The sequence below is a fragment of the Microtus pennsylvanicus genome, chromosome 5 (assembly GCF_037038515.1).
Source record: "Microtus pennsylvanicus isolate mMicPen1 chromosome 5, mMicPen1.hap1, whole genome shotgun sequence".
NCBI lineage: Eukaryota > Metazoa > Chordata > Mammalia > Rodentia > Cricetidae > Microtus > Microtus pennsylvanicus.
In genome coordinates this window covers 51442527-51458923 of record NC_134583.1, presented here as the reverse complement: position 1 = coordinate 51458923, position 16397 = coordinate 51442527, and the positions used below count along the sequence as shown (strand labels likewise).

The window sequence follows — 16397 nt, the reverse complement described above, 5'->3', positions numbered from 1 at the left end:
TGACCAGCAGGGGGCGCCACAGCCCCACTTATGGACGTTAGGGCCCAATGAGGACTTGGGGCTATTAGCTGAGGGTTTCCGAGAGACGTGCGAACATTTTGCAGCGGTAAGCTTTTAACTTTAAGTCCCACAGCTGCAGCATAAACTTTCTACTTAGAAAGCCTCGAAGATCCCCATAAGTCTTCAAACCGCACTTTGGCGCAGGTTCGGTGAGCAAACCCATAAAATTAAGAGTGTGTTGCGCAACCAAGAGAGTTCAGGCTCGCCTAACTACTAGGGTTCATCCTACCCACGCGAGGCGGTGTCTTGACTCCCACCCAGGACACGCACTCTGTGCACCCACATGGACAGGACAACAGAACACAGATAAGCCTGCGCATAACGAGATTCCCAAAACAAAAAGCAAGATCCCAACACTCCCAGGCGATCTAAACCAAGACCATCTTTCCCCATATGGATGAGCCGAGAATGAATCAGCATTGAGACAGTTTATTGGTTTGCTTTTTCCCAGATCACATATTTTATGTAAATAGATTATACGTAGACACAATGTTTTTTCTTCTTCCACAGGCGGTAATCAGGCGCTCTCCACCTTATACACACACACACACACACACACACACACACACACACACACGGAACCAAACAACCTTACACCTCGCTGAGACATTCACATCTTAAAATAGGGGAAGGTGACAATATAATCGCTTTAAAATGCCCTTAATAGAATATATAACGTACAAAAATATCTCTATATATTTGAAGTTACAAAAAAACCTCTTCACACCAACAAACTTAAATATGATAGTTACCTTTGGCTGTACAACAAGCATTGCACTTTTCCTCGCTAGGTTTTGGAAAGTTCAAGTAGTAATGAGGCTTATGCCCCGTGAGAAACCAGTTTGTGAGCGGGCAAGGCAGTGGCTCAGACCCCTGCCCGAAGGGTGATGCCTGTAATTTTCAGTTTCTGTCGTGAGCCTGGCTTGATCTTGGGTTCTTCTGCCTCCCCTGGGGGCAGCCAGGCAGATCTCTGCAGGATTGTCTCAGTCCGCCCTGGGTGCGAAGCTCTCTGATTCCGCAGGCGCCGATGGGACACTCGCCCGACTGTTCAATGCTGCCACTGCACCTAACTCCTAAAGAGCCTGGAGATGATTCGATTGCGCCTGGGAGGCTGGGGCTGCGTGTGTCTGCTCCTGGGAGGACACCACAGTCCGGGCAAGGAGGATATCTGGCAGGGAACGCCGGCGCCGGCGGCCGTAGCCATGAGCACTGATCTTGTTCCTGGGGGCAACGCCGTCCTTGTCTTTGTCTGTGAATTGGTAGATCTGATGGGCTAATTTCTGCACGGTGCAGGTCCCAAAGCGGCATCCAACGCTGCGGGAGCCCTGGTTCATGCTCTGGCGGTAGCGTTTGACTCGAATGTGGGCTACGTTCTGAGGGCTGCGGAGGGAGAAGGATACTTGAGACCTAATCAACCAGGGCTTTGGTCCCAACCACCTGGGACCAGATCCACGCCGAACCTGAGGGAACCTGCTCCCTCCCCCAGAGCTGCAGTCCAGCCTGGAAAACTCCCCGGGCCAGGGCAGTGGAGCGGGCTCATCCTCTGCAGAAGGCATAGTTACCTGGCTTGTGGGGTGCTAGATGTGCTCTCCTTGTCCTGGAGCTGAACAAGAGTCTGAGTCGGGACCGTCTTCTCATCAGCGAGCCCCGTGGGGTAGCTGCTGGGTTCTTGCAGTTCCTTCTTCCCATGACTTAGCGCCCACTTATTCCACCTAGAAAACACAAGCAAGCAGATGCGTTTGGCTTGTGTTCGAGGTGTCCCAGCCAGCTCCTGTATCCACTCCCTTCTAACCCCTCTGGACCATCCGTCGGTTTTCCCTTACTGCCTGCTATTATTAGGACTGCCCCAAACTCACTTCTTTCGGAACTGCGAGGATGCCTCTAGCCGTGCGGTGTCTGCGCCTAGGAAGGCGAATGAACTCAGGAGCATCAGGGTGACGGTAACCAGCTTCATTCTGTGGCGATGCTCAGATACCCTGGAAAGGAGCAAGGAGCTTAGTGTGAGCAACCATGTCAGCTACACAGTCCTGGTGGAGCACGAAGGGCGGCGGCAGTGTGTGTGTTGGGGTGGTGGTGACGGCTCTCTACCGGGCCCACTTGCTTATCTCCCCCTGGCACAGAGAGGCGCCGGAGGCTTTTGCACTGGCCGGGTGGGTGACAAGCAAGGCAAAGGAAGCCACTGTACAGTGCCAGGCTTCCAGAGTTTTCCAATTCAACTGCTAGGATCGTAGCCCAGCGAGGAAAGATTTCATGAGAGCTCCAACTGGGTGCAAGAGCTAGACTTGGGGCATGAGGTGTACTCTGCAGTGGACACCCCAAAGTGATTTGCTCCCCTTGTCCAGCGCTACAAGTTTTTGGCCTTTCGTGAAGCCGCCCTCCTCCCCAGCGAGCTGGAGGCCAGCGGTCCTTACCTCCTGAAGGGATGATTTTTCAAGCACTTGAAGGAGACAGTCCGAGACGTCCTTCTGACAGTGGCAAACCCCCAAAGTCCAAGACTGACAGCGATGAGAATCCAGGAGCGGTTAACGCTGGAGCTGTTCTGCTTAGCGTCACCAAGAAACCACTGAAGAGCCAGCGCTGGCTCCTGCCCCTTTATACGCGCTCAGGGGGGCGGGGCCTGCTCTGCCCCGGAGCCCTCCCTTCCTCCAGAGTGCTTGTTTCTAATCTGATCAGCCCAGCAACTTGCCCGTGGGTATGGGGGTAGGGGTAGAGGTCCTTTGTGGCCTGGGGTCTCAGGAATCTGCCCTGGGAGATTATACTGGTGCGGGACTTCCGTTGCCTCAATTTCCTGGCATAGGGTTCAGACAGTGAGACGGGAAGGAGGACCAGAACAACTTGGGGTGGGGGCTATCTTTTTCCTAGAATCAGAATGCTGATCTGAGCTTTTTGGATAGAGCTGTAAGAACCTGGGGACGGGTGGGACACATGACTAACCTAAACCCTGGATTTAGGGAGCTGTGTCGTCGTCTCCCCCCCCCCCCAACTGGGCCTCGCCCCCTGCCGGCTTAGCACCTGACTGAGCCTGGACCCCTCACCTCTGCCCTCAGGGTACACCCGGCAGGATGAGGCTCAGACCCCCTGACCGAGACTGAAGGGTTTCTTGATGGGCTAGCTAGTAAGATTTCGTAATAGGACAAAGCTGGGAACAGCTGAATTGAAAATTGGGGTTTGGAGAGGGTAGTTATCTGAAGATTCAGAACTCACATTCCAGTTTGGAAATACAGGAATAGCCAAAACTAGGAAGACAGTTTTGTTTTCCTCCTTGTAATACTATTATGCCTTATAAGGTTACAACCTGCGAGTTGGCCTGGCTGCCTTCATTCATCCATTGTAAACGTGAGGAGTGACTGACAGCTCTCTAATGAGGAGCACACTAATGCTTCACGTATGTTAATCGCTTTACCGTCGGCAAATCCCAGCCAGATCCCAACCTCTTCTGATCTTTGCACACACTCCGGAGCTGAGGTTCTCTTGTACTAAAGTGAAGTTCAGAGAAGGGAAGGATATTGATTGCTCTGTCACACCAAAGTTGGGAAGCCAGCGTCCGAACGCAAAAGCCTGGGGTGCCACGGCCTGAATTCTTCGAGCTGGGGGGTCACCATTCTCGTCAAGGGGGAGAGGAGAACTCTGGCCCCCGCCCAGAGATATGTGCTAATTCATGATGAATCACTTTGAACGCGTTTGGCTCCTCAAGATTCTTGGGTTCACTTACTTCCCTTCTAGGGCCAAACTGAGCGACAAGGTGCAGCTCCGCACGCAGGTCTCCCGTGTCACTACCCACCACCTTCCTGGAAGGTCCCAAAGTTAAAGACATTGCCTACCCCAGCTCCTAGTCCTCAGTCCTGGCGATCTGGACACAGACAAGTCATGCCCTGTTCCTAGCGTCCCAGGCAGACCTCCAAGCTTCCTACCTGATCTGCCATTAAGAGTTCTGAGGACCCAGCGCAAAGCCGGCTGGGCAGTGTGTCCCTCGGACCTTGCCCACACCGAGGTCTGGGCTGAGCCTTGCTGGCTCAACCCACTTTTCACTCTCCAGGCTGAAGAGTGGACATTGCACCTGGGCGAGAAATGGCCGCACTGTGTTACTTATTCTGGGAAATCTTCCTACAACAGGAGAGCTGAGTTCCACCTGGGGCGGGGGGACAGATTTCAGGCTCTGGTTCTGGTAGGGGCTTGGGACACGAATGTTGAAAGGGCTGCAGCTAGGCGAACTGGCCGCTTTAGGGCCTTCTGGGCCGCGGGACAGTCACCGCAGCAGCCTCAGCCAGGCGCTGGGGTGTCTGCACCACCGACCCCTGGTAGTGCACAGCGCTGCGGGGTTCCCACACAGTTTTTTCTCGCATCTGTCTCTTCCCCCTGCTCTTCCTTTCACTTCTTCCCGGGATCGTCTGTCGATGCAGGGGCTGTCAGTCCCTGAGAATATGACCTACCTGTCGCCAACTTCCCGCTGGCCACGTCAGGTTTTACTTTCATTTCCCTGGCCCGAGCCTCGGTCAACCCAGGAGGTCAAGGACAGCCGGGCATTGGCCCACAGCCAGGGCAAGTCTTGTGAGCTGAACTCCTTCTCACCAGTCCCTACCAGCCTTGAGGAGACTGTCTGCAGAGAATTCTGCCCGGGCTGAATCTCATTGCCTCCTCGCTTTGCATTTGAGGAAAATCGGTGACCGAGGTTAGCTCTGGTTTGAGACATGACCTCCAAGTATGCTCTTAGTCGAAATTTGTTGTTATTATTATTATTATTCGAGTAGGATCCCTGTAGTCCAGGTCGGCTTGTGAAACTAAGTAGCCGAAGATGACCTGGAACTTCTGATCTTTCTGCTTTAGTTCTGTCCACTGACCTACGCCCTGAAGTCCCCCACACCCTTGTTGCTACCCATCCTGCCCCCCTGCCCCCCTTCTTTTTAAGCCACCGATGGTTTCAACAAGGAAGTGAACCCAAGGGTGGAAGGAAGAATTCCGTGGCTTGGTTCCACCAGAGCTCCTGTGTTTGCACCAGTGTTGGCACTGTGCCAGGAATCCTCACCTGAGCGCCCTGGCATGGGTCTTATCAGCCTGGGCACTCTTCGCCGCGCTGGCACTTCAGAGATTGTCGCCTGAGAACCAAGCCAATTCTTTTTTTAGGTGAAGCCCCAGACTGGCAACTTGGAGGATTTTGTCAGAAAATCTTCGAAAGCATCTGTATGATTGTGGTTTGCGTGGGTGGGCAGCCTCTGCCAATGAGCTCCCCAAAGTGCTAGAGGGTGTGAGTGCTAAGAAGGTGAGGCGTTCACCATGTCTGGCTACCCGCTTCTTCCTTCCCTTTCTGTGAAAATGAGTTAGGTACCTTACTTAATCACAAGTACAGGGGGAAAAATCACTAGAATGTGTTCTGGGTTCAAGGTCTAGAGAAGGGAGGCAGTGGGGTCCTGGCGGCCATATTTTCACAGAACTGCATCCATTCAAAAGCAGTGGTTGGAAATTCACATTGGGCAAGCGAGCAAGCAAGGAAGTGAAGGAAGAAACATGTTTAAAATCTTCCCGGAAATTAACGAGGATCCACTCTGTGTGTGTGAGTGTGTGTGTGTGTGTGTGTGTGTGTGTGTGCGCGCGCGCGCGTGCACAGTCCTAGAATTCTTAAACAGTGTTGATGTGTACTTGCTGTCACCATACACACAAAAATGCACATAATATACATATACTCTTAAAAGCTTGCTGAATAATGGTGTTTTGATGTCTTCTTCAGATTCTAACTGAATTATTTTTAGGCCCTAAATCTGAACCCAATTCTTAGCAATGTTTGGAGCTTTTGTTTGTTTGTTTGTTTTGAATGTGTGGTTTTCTTTCTCAGTTAACAGTGTGTACGCATCCCTAACACTAGGATCGTCATACTCAGGTCTTTAAAAAAGTAATGAGACACAATAGATAGTATTACCAACGTTAGTCAGTAAAATGCAAGCCACTGTATTTTGTACAATAATATCAGATGCCTCTTTTCAAACAGGAAATTTTATGATGCATTTTTATTCACGAGGCACAACATGCCTGTTAAGCCTAGGGCTTGTTTACAACATTCTCTTGAAAACAAGGTTCAAGATGCATCCTGAAGTCATAACATCAAGTGGTTCACAGAGAGAACACAATCAGCTTTTCGGATTTGGTCTCCTGGGGATAAGTAAGACAGGATGCAAAGCCCAGAGCATCTTCCGGGGATCTGACTTCTCACAAGAACTAATGAAAATAGAGATTCTTCCCAGGAAAAAAAAAAACATGCACATGAAATCAGCTAAGTATAAAGAGGAGATGGTCCGGGTTAAAATCCATGGCACCAGATAACTATTTCTGTAGTTGTGACTTCCATCTTGTTTAGAACGGCAGAGACAGGAAGACTGTTATCCCCTGGCTTTGAGGCAGAGCATATTCATAAAGAAAAGCAATGCTTTTTGTTCCTCCTCCTCCTCCTCCTCCTCCTTTCCCTCCAGTATGAGAAGCAAGTGCTCTACTACGGAGCTGCTTGCCTAGCCTGTGCACAAACAGGCAGATACAGATAATCTTTGCATGTGATAGAGGTGGATGGTAAACCTCACTGAAGCTTAAAGAAAGTAACTTGCTGTGAGATAAATGAAAGAGACCACAAAGAAGGCAACAGGCATAGAGGAGGCTGTTCTACTAACAGCAGAACTTGGGAAAATTTAGGAGGTAAGGACTTGTTGGAGGAGGTGTGTCACGGACGGTGGGCTTTGAGGTTTAAAAGCTCACACCATTCCCAGTTAGCCCTCTGCCTCAAGCTTGTAGACCAGCTACTGCGTTAGTGCCACGCTTGCCCGTCTGCCTGCCTACTGCCTGCTCCATGGTCCCCGCCAATCATGGACTCACCCTCTGAAACGAGACTCTAGGTACCTAACCAACTGTGTCTTCTGTAAGTAGCCCTATCACGATAACTAAGCACAGAGACAGGAAAGTAACTAAGACAATGGGTTTGGAAAGAAGAGAGGAATGATTTGGTGCACACTTATCTCAAAGATCCTATTGTCCAGTCAAATTAATAAGATTTCAGAAATAAAAAATGCATATTTTACATTAAAATTTAAAAGATAGTTTTGAGGGTTGGGCATAATAAGCACTTCTGTACTTCTGGCACACAGGAAGCTGGGGCAGGAGGATTGTGAGCTTGGGCTATATGGTGCGATCACCTCAACAACAATCATAACAAAAGAACAAACAAACATTATTTTGAAGTGGGGAGGGGTAGCTAAGTGGTGAAACACATGCTTAGTGTGTACAAGGCAGGCTCTGGATCCCATTGTCATCTCCAAAATAACAGCCAAAGAGGAAACTCAGCTCAAGTAACGAATGTGGTAGATGGTTTTGAGGAGCAGGAAGGGCGGGATGGTGGTAGCACCCAAGGTAGATTAGAATGCGCACGATCTCCTCACCATCTGAACCCCCACACTCCAGGTTGCACACACACTGCACCAACACAGCCAGCCTTGTGGACGTGCGTCCTGTTCAGATGCATGGGGACCTGCGCCCAGAAGAGCCTGTGCCTGTTTTAATGTTCTGCTGTAGCTCTTGTGCAATTCCTAGCTTTTGAATAGGGGCTCCTTCACTTTCATTTTGCACTGGACTCTGCAAAATTATGTAGCCAAGGCCTGTTCACCAAACATGCAATCTAACTAAAAGCAGCCTATAAAACCTCACAGTGCCTATTTATACTGTAGCAACTGCAGTCACGGGTACTTCAGATGAATGTCAAGATTCCATGGTCTACGACACATTTCTTCAGTCATCTCCAAAGTTTTCGTCTGCACCCCGGACATAGTTCTATGTGAAAATAGTGTGCTTGGTACACACATTTAATTTTAAGACAGGGTCACTAGCCTGCTTTTTGTCTTTAGGTTTTACACACACACACACACACACACACACACACACACACACACACACACACACACGTGTGTGTGTGTGTGTGTGTGTGTGTGTGTATAGACTGGGAATGTATATCAGTTGCCTTGCATATTCAAAACCTTGAGCTTGGTACACAGTTGTAATCCTAACAAGGAAGTAGAGTCAGGAGGTTCAGAAGTTCAAGGTCATCTTCAAGTTCTTTGAAAGTCAAAGGCTAGCCTGATCTTAAAAATGTTTTACATACACAGAATCATATTTTCCAAACATGGAACTCATGAATAGGGGACGAGGTACGGAAGGTATTCTAACTATCAAGACGGGAGGTGACGAAGATGTGAGGGTGGAGTGGATGTGTGGGAAGCAGGAGCAAGAGGGCTGAATGACGAGTGTGGGGCTGAGAGAAAGACCAGCAACACAAGGGTAGCAGTCATTAAGCTTCTGGCTTAGGCAACTGAGTGGTTAGAGATGTGGCAATGGAGCAGGGAATTTTCCACCGCAGCTCTCAGTCTCCTTTGTTATGGGTCGGTAGATGCAGATGCGATTTGAAGGCCCCCTCCACCCCACTTCGGTCTTGCCTGCAGGACATATGGTCAGATCCAACTTTCATACTGCCTCCCTGAACTGCAGTGGCTAACCACAGGAAGCACTTGAAATGACTGTACAGTTAAACCACTCACCCCACCGCAGGCCACTGGAGGAGTACAGGGTGAGAAATCTTCCTCTCTGGTAATCAGCTCCATTTTGTCTTCTAAGGCAAGAGAGATTGCCATCTCTCCCGCGAGTGCTTCCTCACCACGCTGTATAGCCTTCTTCCCTTCCAGCTCCCAGCCTTCAGCAAAACAAATCTGGACTTGCTTTGTTCTTTCCCTGATGGTGGAAGATGGAGGTAGTTATCTTAGGGGATGGGATGGCCTCCAGCCAAACGCGCAATCAGGCTGCCTTGTCCAGGCTTATCAGTTTCAGCAGCCTGGCAGTTGCTGGGTGAGAAAACAAAGCAGAATTCAGTGGATGCTAATGTGTTCATGTGTAGATAGGAACACGTAGTACCTTTAGACAGGTAGGTACCTTAGGACAGGCGAAAACCTCGTTTACAAAAAGGCCATTTAAGTGTCCGCTAATCTACCTAAGACCTTAAGAGAGTAAATATACCTGGGAAGGTAGTGCTTGATTCTAGGTTTGAAAGCAACATTGATAAAGTGAACAAACAGATAAACTTGCAGGGTGAAAATGTAGCTTAGTAGAAAGGAGAGCAATTACCTTGGGTTTCATTCTTAGCATCAGAAGAGAAACACCAACACTTGCAAATAGAATTTAAATAATATGCCTTTAAAAAGCAAACGGGGCCAGAGAGCTGGCTTGGTGGGTAAAGAGAACTTGATTCTCACCCAGTGAACTAAGTTCAGTTCTCAGTCCATGCTGGGTAGCTCACAATAGTCTGTAACTCTAGGTCTAGGGGCTCTGACACCCTCTTCTGGTCATCACAGATGTGAGAGAGAGAGAGAGAGAGAGAGAGAGAGAGAGAGAGAGAGAGAGAGAGAGAATGAGAATAAACATAGATCTAAAAAAAAACATAGGAGAACCCTACTACTAAAAAGTCAACTAAAAATGGATCAAAGGGCCAAATACAAGAGCTATAATTACGCATTGCTTACATAGACGTAGATCTTCATGCTCTTAAATTCAACAATGAATTTTTAGATATGACACAAAAATCACAGAAAACCAACAAACATTGGGACTTTACCAAAGTTAAACACTTGTGAGCCAAAGGACAAGATGACAAGATCAAAAAAGAAGAAAAAAAAAAAAGACAGGCCAGTCTACAGAATATCCACAGAGTTTACATGTGATAGGGACCTAGTTCTCAGAGTTTACAAACACAACAGACAAACAGGGCTGGGTTGGGGTAAGGCTCCTAGAGATTTAGAAATGGCCGACGTATACAGGAAAAGATGCTCAACATCATGAGTCAGTAAAGAAATAGAAATCAAGAGCAGAGTAAAACATTCAATTAGCTAGGCCTGGAGGTTAATTCCACCATGTTGTTAATCTGTGTGTGTGTGTGCGCGCGCGCGCGCGAGTGTGTGTGTGTGTGTGTGTGTGTGTGTGGTGGCGGCTGCGGGGTGTATAGTAGGAAGATCCAGAGGTCAAGGGTAATCTAAGTTACAGATTAGTGAGGTCTCTAGTGAGACTGTATCTCAAGAGCAACAGCAGGAGCTGGGGAGATAGCTTGGGGGTTAAGAGCACTGGCTGTTCTTCCACAGGTCGAGTTCAATTCCCAGCAACCATATGGTGGCTCACAGCCATCTGTAATGAGATCTGGTGCCCTCTTCTGGCATGCAGGCAGAACACTGTGTACATAATAAATAAACCTTTTTTTTAAAAAAAAAATACAACTTTTTTTTTTTAAAAAGAGCAACAGCAAAGATTATTAATTTATACCTATTGGGCCAGACAGTGGTGGCACATTCCTTAATCCCAACATTTAGGAGGGAGAGGCAGGAAGGTCTCTGAGTTTGAGGCCAGCCTAGTCTATAGAGTAAGTTCCAGGACAGCCAGGGCTACACAGTAAAATCCTGTCTTAAAAAGCAAGCAGACAAAAACCAGAACAACAAAAACAACAAAAACAGAACAAATCCTAAAAACACAAACAAAAATAATTCATACCTATTATGATGCCTAGAATACTGGGACCTGTTTCTACTGCATGTGCTGGCTTTTTAGGACCCTAGTCCATTTGGATGCACACCTTCCTAGGCCTGGATGGAGGGGGGAGGGCCTTGGACTTCCCACAGGGCAGGGTACCCTGCCCTCTCTTAAGGAGGGAGGGGGTGGGGGTGGGGGAGTGGGACGGAGATGGGAGGAGGGGAGGAAGTGTAAATTTTTGAATGGAAAAATAAAAAAACAAACAAACAAACAAAACAAAAACAAACAAACAAAAGCAACCAGAAAAACAAGTGTTGACAAAAGATATAAAGAAGTTAGAACCTTTGTTCAATGGTGGTAGGAAAAATATTCAGTTATTGTGGAAATCAGTTGGTGGTACCTCAAAATTAAGCAGAATTACCGTATGTAATTCAGTACCGTCCAATGGTTCTACCCCTAAGGATATACCCAAAGAATTGCAAATCGATACATACATGCTATGTATTGTCATGATGCCAGTACCCATAAAGCAGAAACAATGTCCCAGTCCACCAGCGCATAAATAAGCAAAGCACGGTCCCTACATACAACGGAGTGTTATCAAGCAGTAAGGCAGAGAGCAGTACTGATACTCCAATATAATACAAAATAGTCCTGATACTACAACATGGCTAAACCTGGAAAGCAGTCTCCCAAACACGCTTCTCAGACACACAAGTCAAGTTATATAAAATCTTCACAACAGGCAAGCCCAAAGAGCCAGAAAGCCAGTTGGCTATTGCTGGGGTCTAGAGAGGGAAATGGGGTGTCTGTTTAATGAATTTTGGGTGAAAAATGCTTTGAAACTTAAAGTGTAAGACTTTAAGACAATCCTGAAGCCATTTTTGACAATTCTGAATCCTCTCAGCCTCTGTGCCATAGTGCTTCCCCTCCTCCCCTGGGAACCAAGGACCTAACAGCTACACTCACAGGTACTCAGTTCCTGAACAATTACCCATATACGTATGCTTTGGTTTGGTCCCCTGGGAAATGGGGTCAAAATGACCTCTTACCTCATCTGATCTGGCAACAGCTCTCCAGTCAATTATTGGTAATAGCTTTTCAAATAAGCCAATCAGAATAGTCAAAGAACAACCCCCCTTGCTTCTGTGGCCCCTTTAAAAGTAGACTGTACCAGCTATTCGAGGTCCCTTGGCTTCCCGAATGCTGGGGGACCCTGTCATGACAGAATTAATAAAATCCTCATGCTTTTGCATCATCTGTGGTGTGTGAGGTGGTCTCTGGAGGCAACTCCTCCTTGGTATTTGGACGCTAGAGTCCAACAATGTGGTGATTGTCCAACAGTGAGATCTAGTAAACGGCACTGAAGTGTATATTTCGTTCTATGGTATATGACTTTTATCCCAATTATAAAGATTTTTATTTCATGTGTATGAAGATTTGCATGTTCGTGTGCCACGTTAAGTGCCTGTTGCTGAAGGAGGCCAAAAGAGGGTGCTGGATCCCATGCAACTAACTGGTTGTGTCCTGTCATGAGGATGCTGGGAATCAAATCTGGTCCTCTGTCAGAGCAGTTGCTGAGCCATCTCTCCTTATACAAACTTCAAAAAAGTAAAATTGGGGGGAAACCCCCACAATTGTTTTCAAAATCAAACTAAGACAGAGTCATGTGGTGCCCCTCCCCTAGCCGGTAGCTCCAGAGAACACAGTGAGAGCAGTTACAGGACAACTCTGACATAATAAGGAAGGACTTTCTGTCTGGACTGTTCACGAGTGGAACGGGCTGTCTCTGGAGGAAGTGAGGTTACTCTTTATGGAAAAAGTGCAGGAAGAGCTCCCAGGGAAGTTACTGGGAAATTTTCCCTATAAGGTGTGGCTCGTAGTTTTATTTGCTTTAATTATTTTGAAAACCAACCTACTTTCCGTCACTGTAGTTATACTGACTGACAAGTAGCCATTTACAAATTTACAAAGAAGGTCCTGAGCTAAAGCATCCCTTCAGTTTCAGTTCTAGCCGTAGCCCAATCTTCTCAGGCATGTGCTGAAAAGGTCTGGCCTTTTGCGGGGGGGGGGGGGGGCAGTTTAATGGCACAAAGCTTGCCTAGCATGTATGAGACCTTAAGTTCTCAGCACGAAAATGGGAAGGGGAATGCTGGCCCGGAAAAGAGAACTATGAATCAGAGCGGCTGAGACGGTGACCCTTTGGACTTGAGTTCACAGCTCCAGCCACTAGCTTCTGCTAGTCTTTGGCGGAGGGGGTGTGTGTTGCACTAAGCACGTTAGCACCTAACTATGTGCAATACATTAAGGATCAAACCCGCAGTGAATGAGGTCCTCGCGAAGATCATTTCCGAAAAAAAACCCAAGTTCCGAAAACTTCAGTTTTAATTCACATACATATCCTACTACTAAAACTTCATGATTGTTAGAAAGTTGGACAGTAAACTAACCCAAGTGCTGTGCCAGCCAAATTCGAAAACATCAGTAAGGGATATATATAGGATAATATATCGCAATTGACTTGGATAATCTTGTGGACTCACAGCTCCACGAACTCATTTTGTTGCGTGTTTGCGTTGAGCAAATTGGAAGTTAACACCTGCTTCAGCTACTGAGACCCGCTGCAAGGCAGTGAAAGTCAGGCGGGCGGGGCTCTCCGGGGAGGGACCGGCCCAGTTCAGGAGGATCCCGGGGATGCCCAGTTCCTAAGGTGGAACACAACTCCCTCGGGCGCTCAGAGGAAAGCCCAAGTCGACAGCCCCCGGCCCAGGCAGCTCTGAAACCATAGGCGCCTCTGAGGATTGCGCAAGTCTTTCCCTGCCCCGCCTGCTCGGTGGCATGTTTCTAAAATTCCCATCTGCACAACATAAACAGGAAACGTGCAGCAAAAAGCCTTGGCGGTGCAAATTCCAAGCTTCCAGCGAGGGCGGGAGAATCTCCTCCCGGCTGCCAGTGGTAACAAGCAGCAAAAAAGAGTAAACTTTCCAAGTGACCCCGCGCCCCTTCGCTCGCTTTCCCCCTAACTGCAAAAGGGAGACCCCAGCTCCAGGAAAATAAAGACTAGGGGAGGGGGGGGCGTTGGGGCAGCAGCCCGGCTCTAAGCGCGCGGCCTCCTCGGCGGCGGCTCGTGGCGAGGCCGCGCCCGACCGCCCACTTCCCGGGCCGCGTGTCCCAGCGGCCTCGGAGCGCCGCGTGGGCTCGCGAACGCCGGGCACCGGGTGGCCGAGGCCTCTCGGGTGGGGCGGGGGAGGGGCGGGCACGAGGCGCGGCGCAGGCGCACTGCGCGCCTCGGTTGTCAAACATGGCTGAAGCGCCGCTGCTACCGCTACAGCCGCTCAAGGGAAAATGCTGAGCTCGCCCGGGCCGGGTGGGCGGCGGCGGCGAGGGCGGCGACGGGAACCCGCTTCCCGGGCGCGGCGGCGGCGGTCATGGCTCGGCTGGCCGACTACTTCATTGTGGTAGGCTACGACCACGAGAAGCCAGGTAAGGGTGTGGGGCGGCGCCGCCCCCGGGCTTCGCCTCCGCCCCCGGCAGCCGTCCAGTGGGCTCGGCGGGGCCGGGCGTCGAGGCCGAGAGGCGGGGAGGCGGGAGGACCGGTCCCGCGGTGCAGGAGCGGTGGGTGGACTGGGGTCGGGCCTTCGCCGCGCGGGCGAGGCTGGCTGGCGGTGGGCGTGTGTCAGGGGACCGCGGGAAGGCGGTCGCGGGCCTAGGCCGTGGCGGTGCGACCGGGGGCGGGGGGCTGGGTCGGTGGAGAGCCTGCCCGCGCGGCGCCACGCTCTTCTGTGGCGGCTGCGGGCGCCCGGGACCGCGCCCTCGTGCCGGCGGCGTTGGGAGGGCGGGAGCACACTGTGCGGAGTTCCTAGGAGTCCACTTGTGTCCTGCATCCTGAGTAAGAGTGACGCTGGGGGCCGTCCTCCCGGAGAGGAAGTGCCGAGAGTCCAGCGCTGCCGCCCGCCCTCTTGGGGGGCCATGCACATCCCGGCCGAACGCCGGGTGCTAGGAAAGGCCAGAGGATCCGTGCGTGCACTGTGAAACATTTCTAGGAAATTCTTTCAGGACTTAGGTGCCGGCGTTCCGGAACGAAGTGATTCTCTTAAGATACCCAGCCACCCACTTGCAGGTGCCCTCGCTGAGCTTTCATGCATTTTGATTGTTCTCCCCAGTCGTCAGAGAATTCTTCGCAAGGAACAATTTGGCAGATGCATTGCTTTTTATACTTTTGATTGATGGACGTGCACAACTAGGGGGTATACAGGGTTCACGCACGTTTATTTTCGTCTTTGTATCTCTTTGTGTTGCTATATTATAGCTAAGCGGGATGTAATAACAAGGTGAGCTAGGGAAGCCCTTCTCCTTCAGGGTAATTCCAGTTTCAGATTTGGAAGGAAGTTTAGATACCAGCTCTCCAGCCTCTTCCTTGGTCCAGGAGGTGCTAAGTTGTGTTTTGTGGCTGGCTAGTCGTTGATAGCGCCAGTGTACCATTCTATCCACCTCTTTTTTTTTTATTACTCATCCTCATTATTTCAGAGAAGGGATTCTTCACAGTTTTCGTTTCTCACTACTACCTGGTTGAGGTCACTTAAGAGAACTGTTTGCTGGTAGGTGAGATGCCTCAGCCGACAAAGGCTTTTGCTAGGCAAGCCTGGAGACCTATGTTCGACCCCTGAAGTCACGAAAAGGTGGAAGGCAAGGACTCATGGCGCTGAGTTGTCTTCTGACTTTCAGAGGTGTGCCCTCTTATGCGTGCCCCACCCCACCCCATCATATGTACACACACTAAATAAAAAGAAGGCATTGGCTGTATTTAGAGAATCTTCGGGCTGCTCCAAAATGTCATGTCATTTCTTAGTAATTTTTCAGCCTCTTACCAAGATGACATAGTCTGTTATGCAGACCGACTGTGGAGAATCAGTCTTGTTTTTAACCTAGTTTTGAGTTACATTGTTCTTTCCCCCACAACAATTTTATTTTATTTTATGTTATGTTTTTGGGACAAGGTCTTTCTTACAGAGCCTTGGCTGTCCGGGAACTCCCTATGTAGACCAGGCTGGCTTTGAACTCACAGAGCTCCATTTGCCTCTGCCTCTAGAGTGCTGAAATTAAAGACCATGCCCAACTCTTCCCCCCCCCCACAACAATTTTGAAACAATAACAAATGAAAAAAGTTGCAAGTATGGCACACAGTTGCTGCTGTTCTGTTTTATTGTTTTGAATATTTTGAGAGGAAGCTGCTGACCTTATGCCCTGTCACTCAGAATGGTATAGTGTGAATTTTATACGGACAACATTGTCCTACACAATGACAGTGCAGCTATCAAAGCAGGACATTCACACTTACTCAGTATCGCACTCAGCATGGGTGGTGTCCATTGTGCGGTTAATCTCATAACTGGCAGAAGGAGTCGTCAGTACAGTTCAGTTTGCATCGTTCCCTTGCTTCTTTAGCCTCCCTCTTTCAGCATGGAACAGGTCCCTCATCTTTTTCTTGAACTTGTCACTTTTGAAGATTGCAGGTCAGCTATTTTTGTAGAATATCTCTCAATTTGAAGCCTCTGTGTGCTCATAGTTGGATACATACATGTGGGCAAGTAATGGTCACTGTCTTTCAAGCTGGTACACACTTGACTTTGATTACTTGTAATCAGTGTCTGCCAGGCTTTTCTTTTCTTAAACATAGTTTTTAATTGATTCTTTGGGAATTTTATATCATGTACCCCAACCCCTCTCATTTTCCAGTCCCACCACATTTGCCCCTCACCTCTGTAGTGTCCCTCCAAAAGAAAATTAAAAAATATTAATTAAAAACA

General features: G+C 49.1%; 2 protein-coding genes across 5 annotated transcripts in view; one reads left to right on the top strand and one right to left on the bottom strand.

Moving 5' to 3' along the window:
• Window positions 1–473: 473 nt before the first annotated feature.
• Adm (adrenomedullin) lies at window positions 474–2619 on the bottom strand. Its single transcript, XM_075971876.1, has 4 exons — window positions 2472–2619; window positions 1917–2036; window positions 1623–1772; window positions 474–1440 (listed from the first exon to the last, which is right to left on the bottom strand). The coding sequence occupies exons 2-4, from the start codon at window positions 2012–2014 to the stop codon at window positions 1134–1136; spliced, it is 555 nt and encodes a 184-aa protein (XP_075827991.1). The 5' UTR covers window positions 2015–2036; window positions 2472–2619; the 3' UTR covers window positions 474–1133.
• Window positions 2620–13881: 11262 nt separating this feature from the next.
• The window catches only part of Sbf2 (SET binding factor 2), a 395017-nt gene continuing 392501 nt past the window's right edge, over window positions 13882–16397 (top strand). For all 4 annotated transcript variants that reach the window (XM_075971874.1, XM_075971873.1, XM_075971872.1 and 1 more), the window contains exon 1: window positions 13882–14073. In XM_075971874.1, coding sequence (XP_075827989.1) covers window positions 14019–14073 — 55 coding nt within the window. In that variant the 5' untranslated portion in view covers window positions 13882–14018. The remainder of the gene's footprint in view (window positions 14074–16397) is intronic.

Excerpts from the sequence above, each read along its gene's own strand:
- Adm (XM_075971876.1), bottom strand. The coding sequence starts at position 2,014 with ATGAAGCTGGTTACCGTCACCCTGATGCTCCTGAGTTCATTCGCCTTC. Across the intron at positions 1,773-1,916 it reads TCCTCGCAGTTCCGAAAGAA|GTGGAATAAGTGGGCGCTAA; the intron begins GTGAGTTTGGGG and ends TGTGTTTTCTAG. Across the intron at positions 1,441-1,622 it reads TCTAGCACCCCACAAGCCAG|CCCTCAGAACGTAGCCCACA; the intron begins GTAACTATGCCT and ends CTCCCTCCGCAG.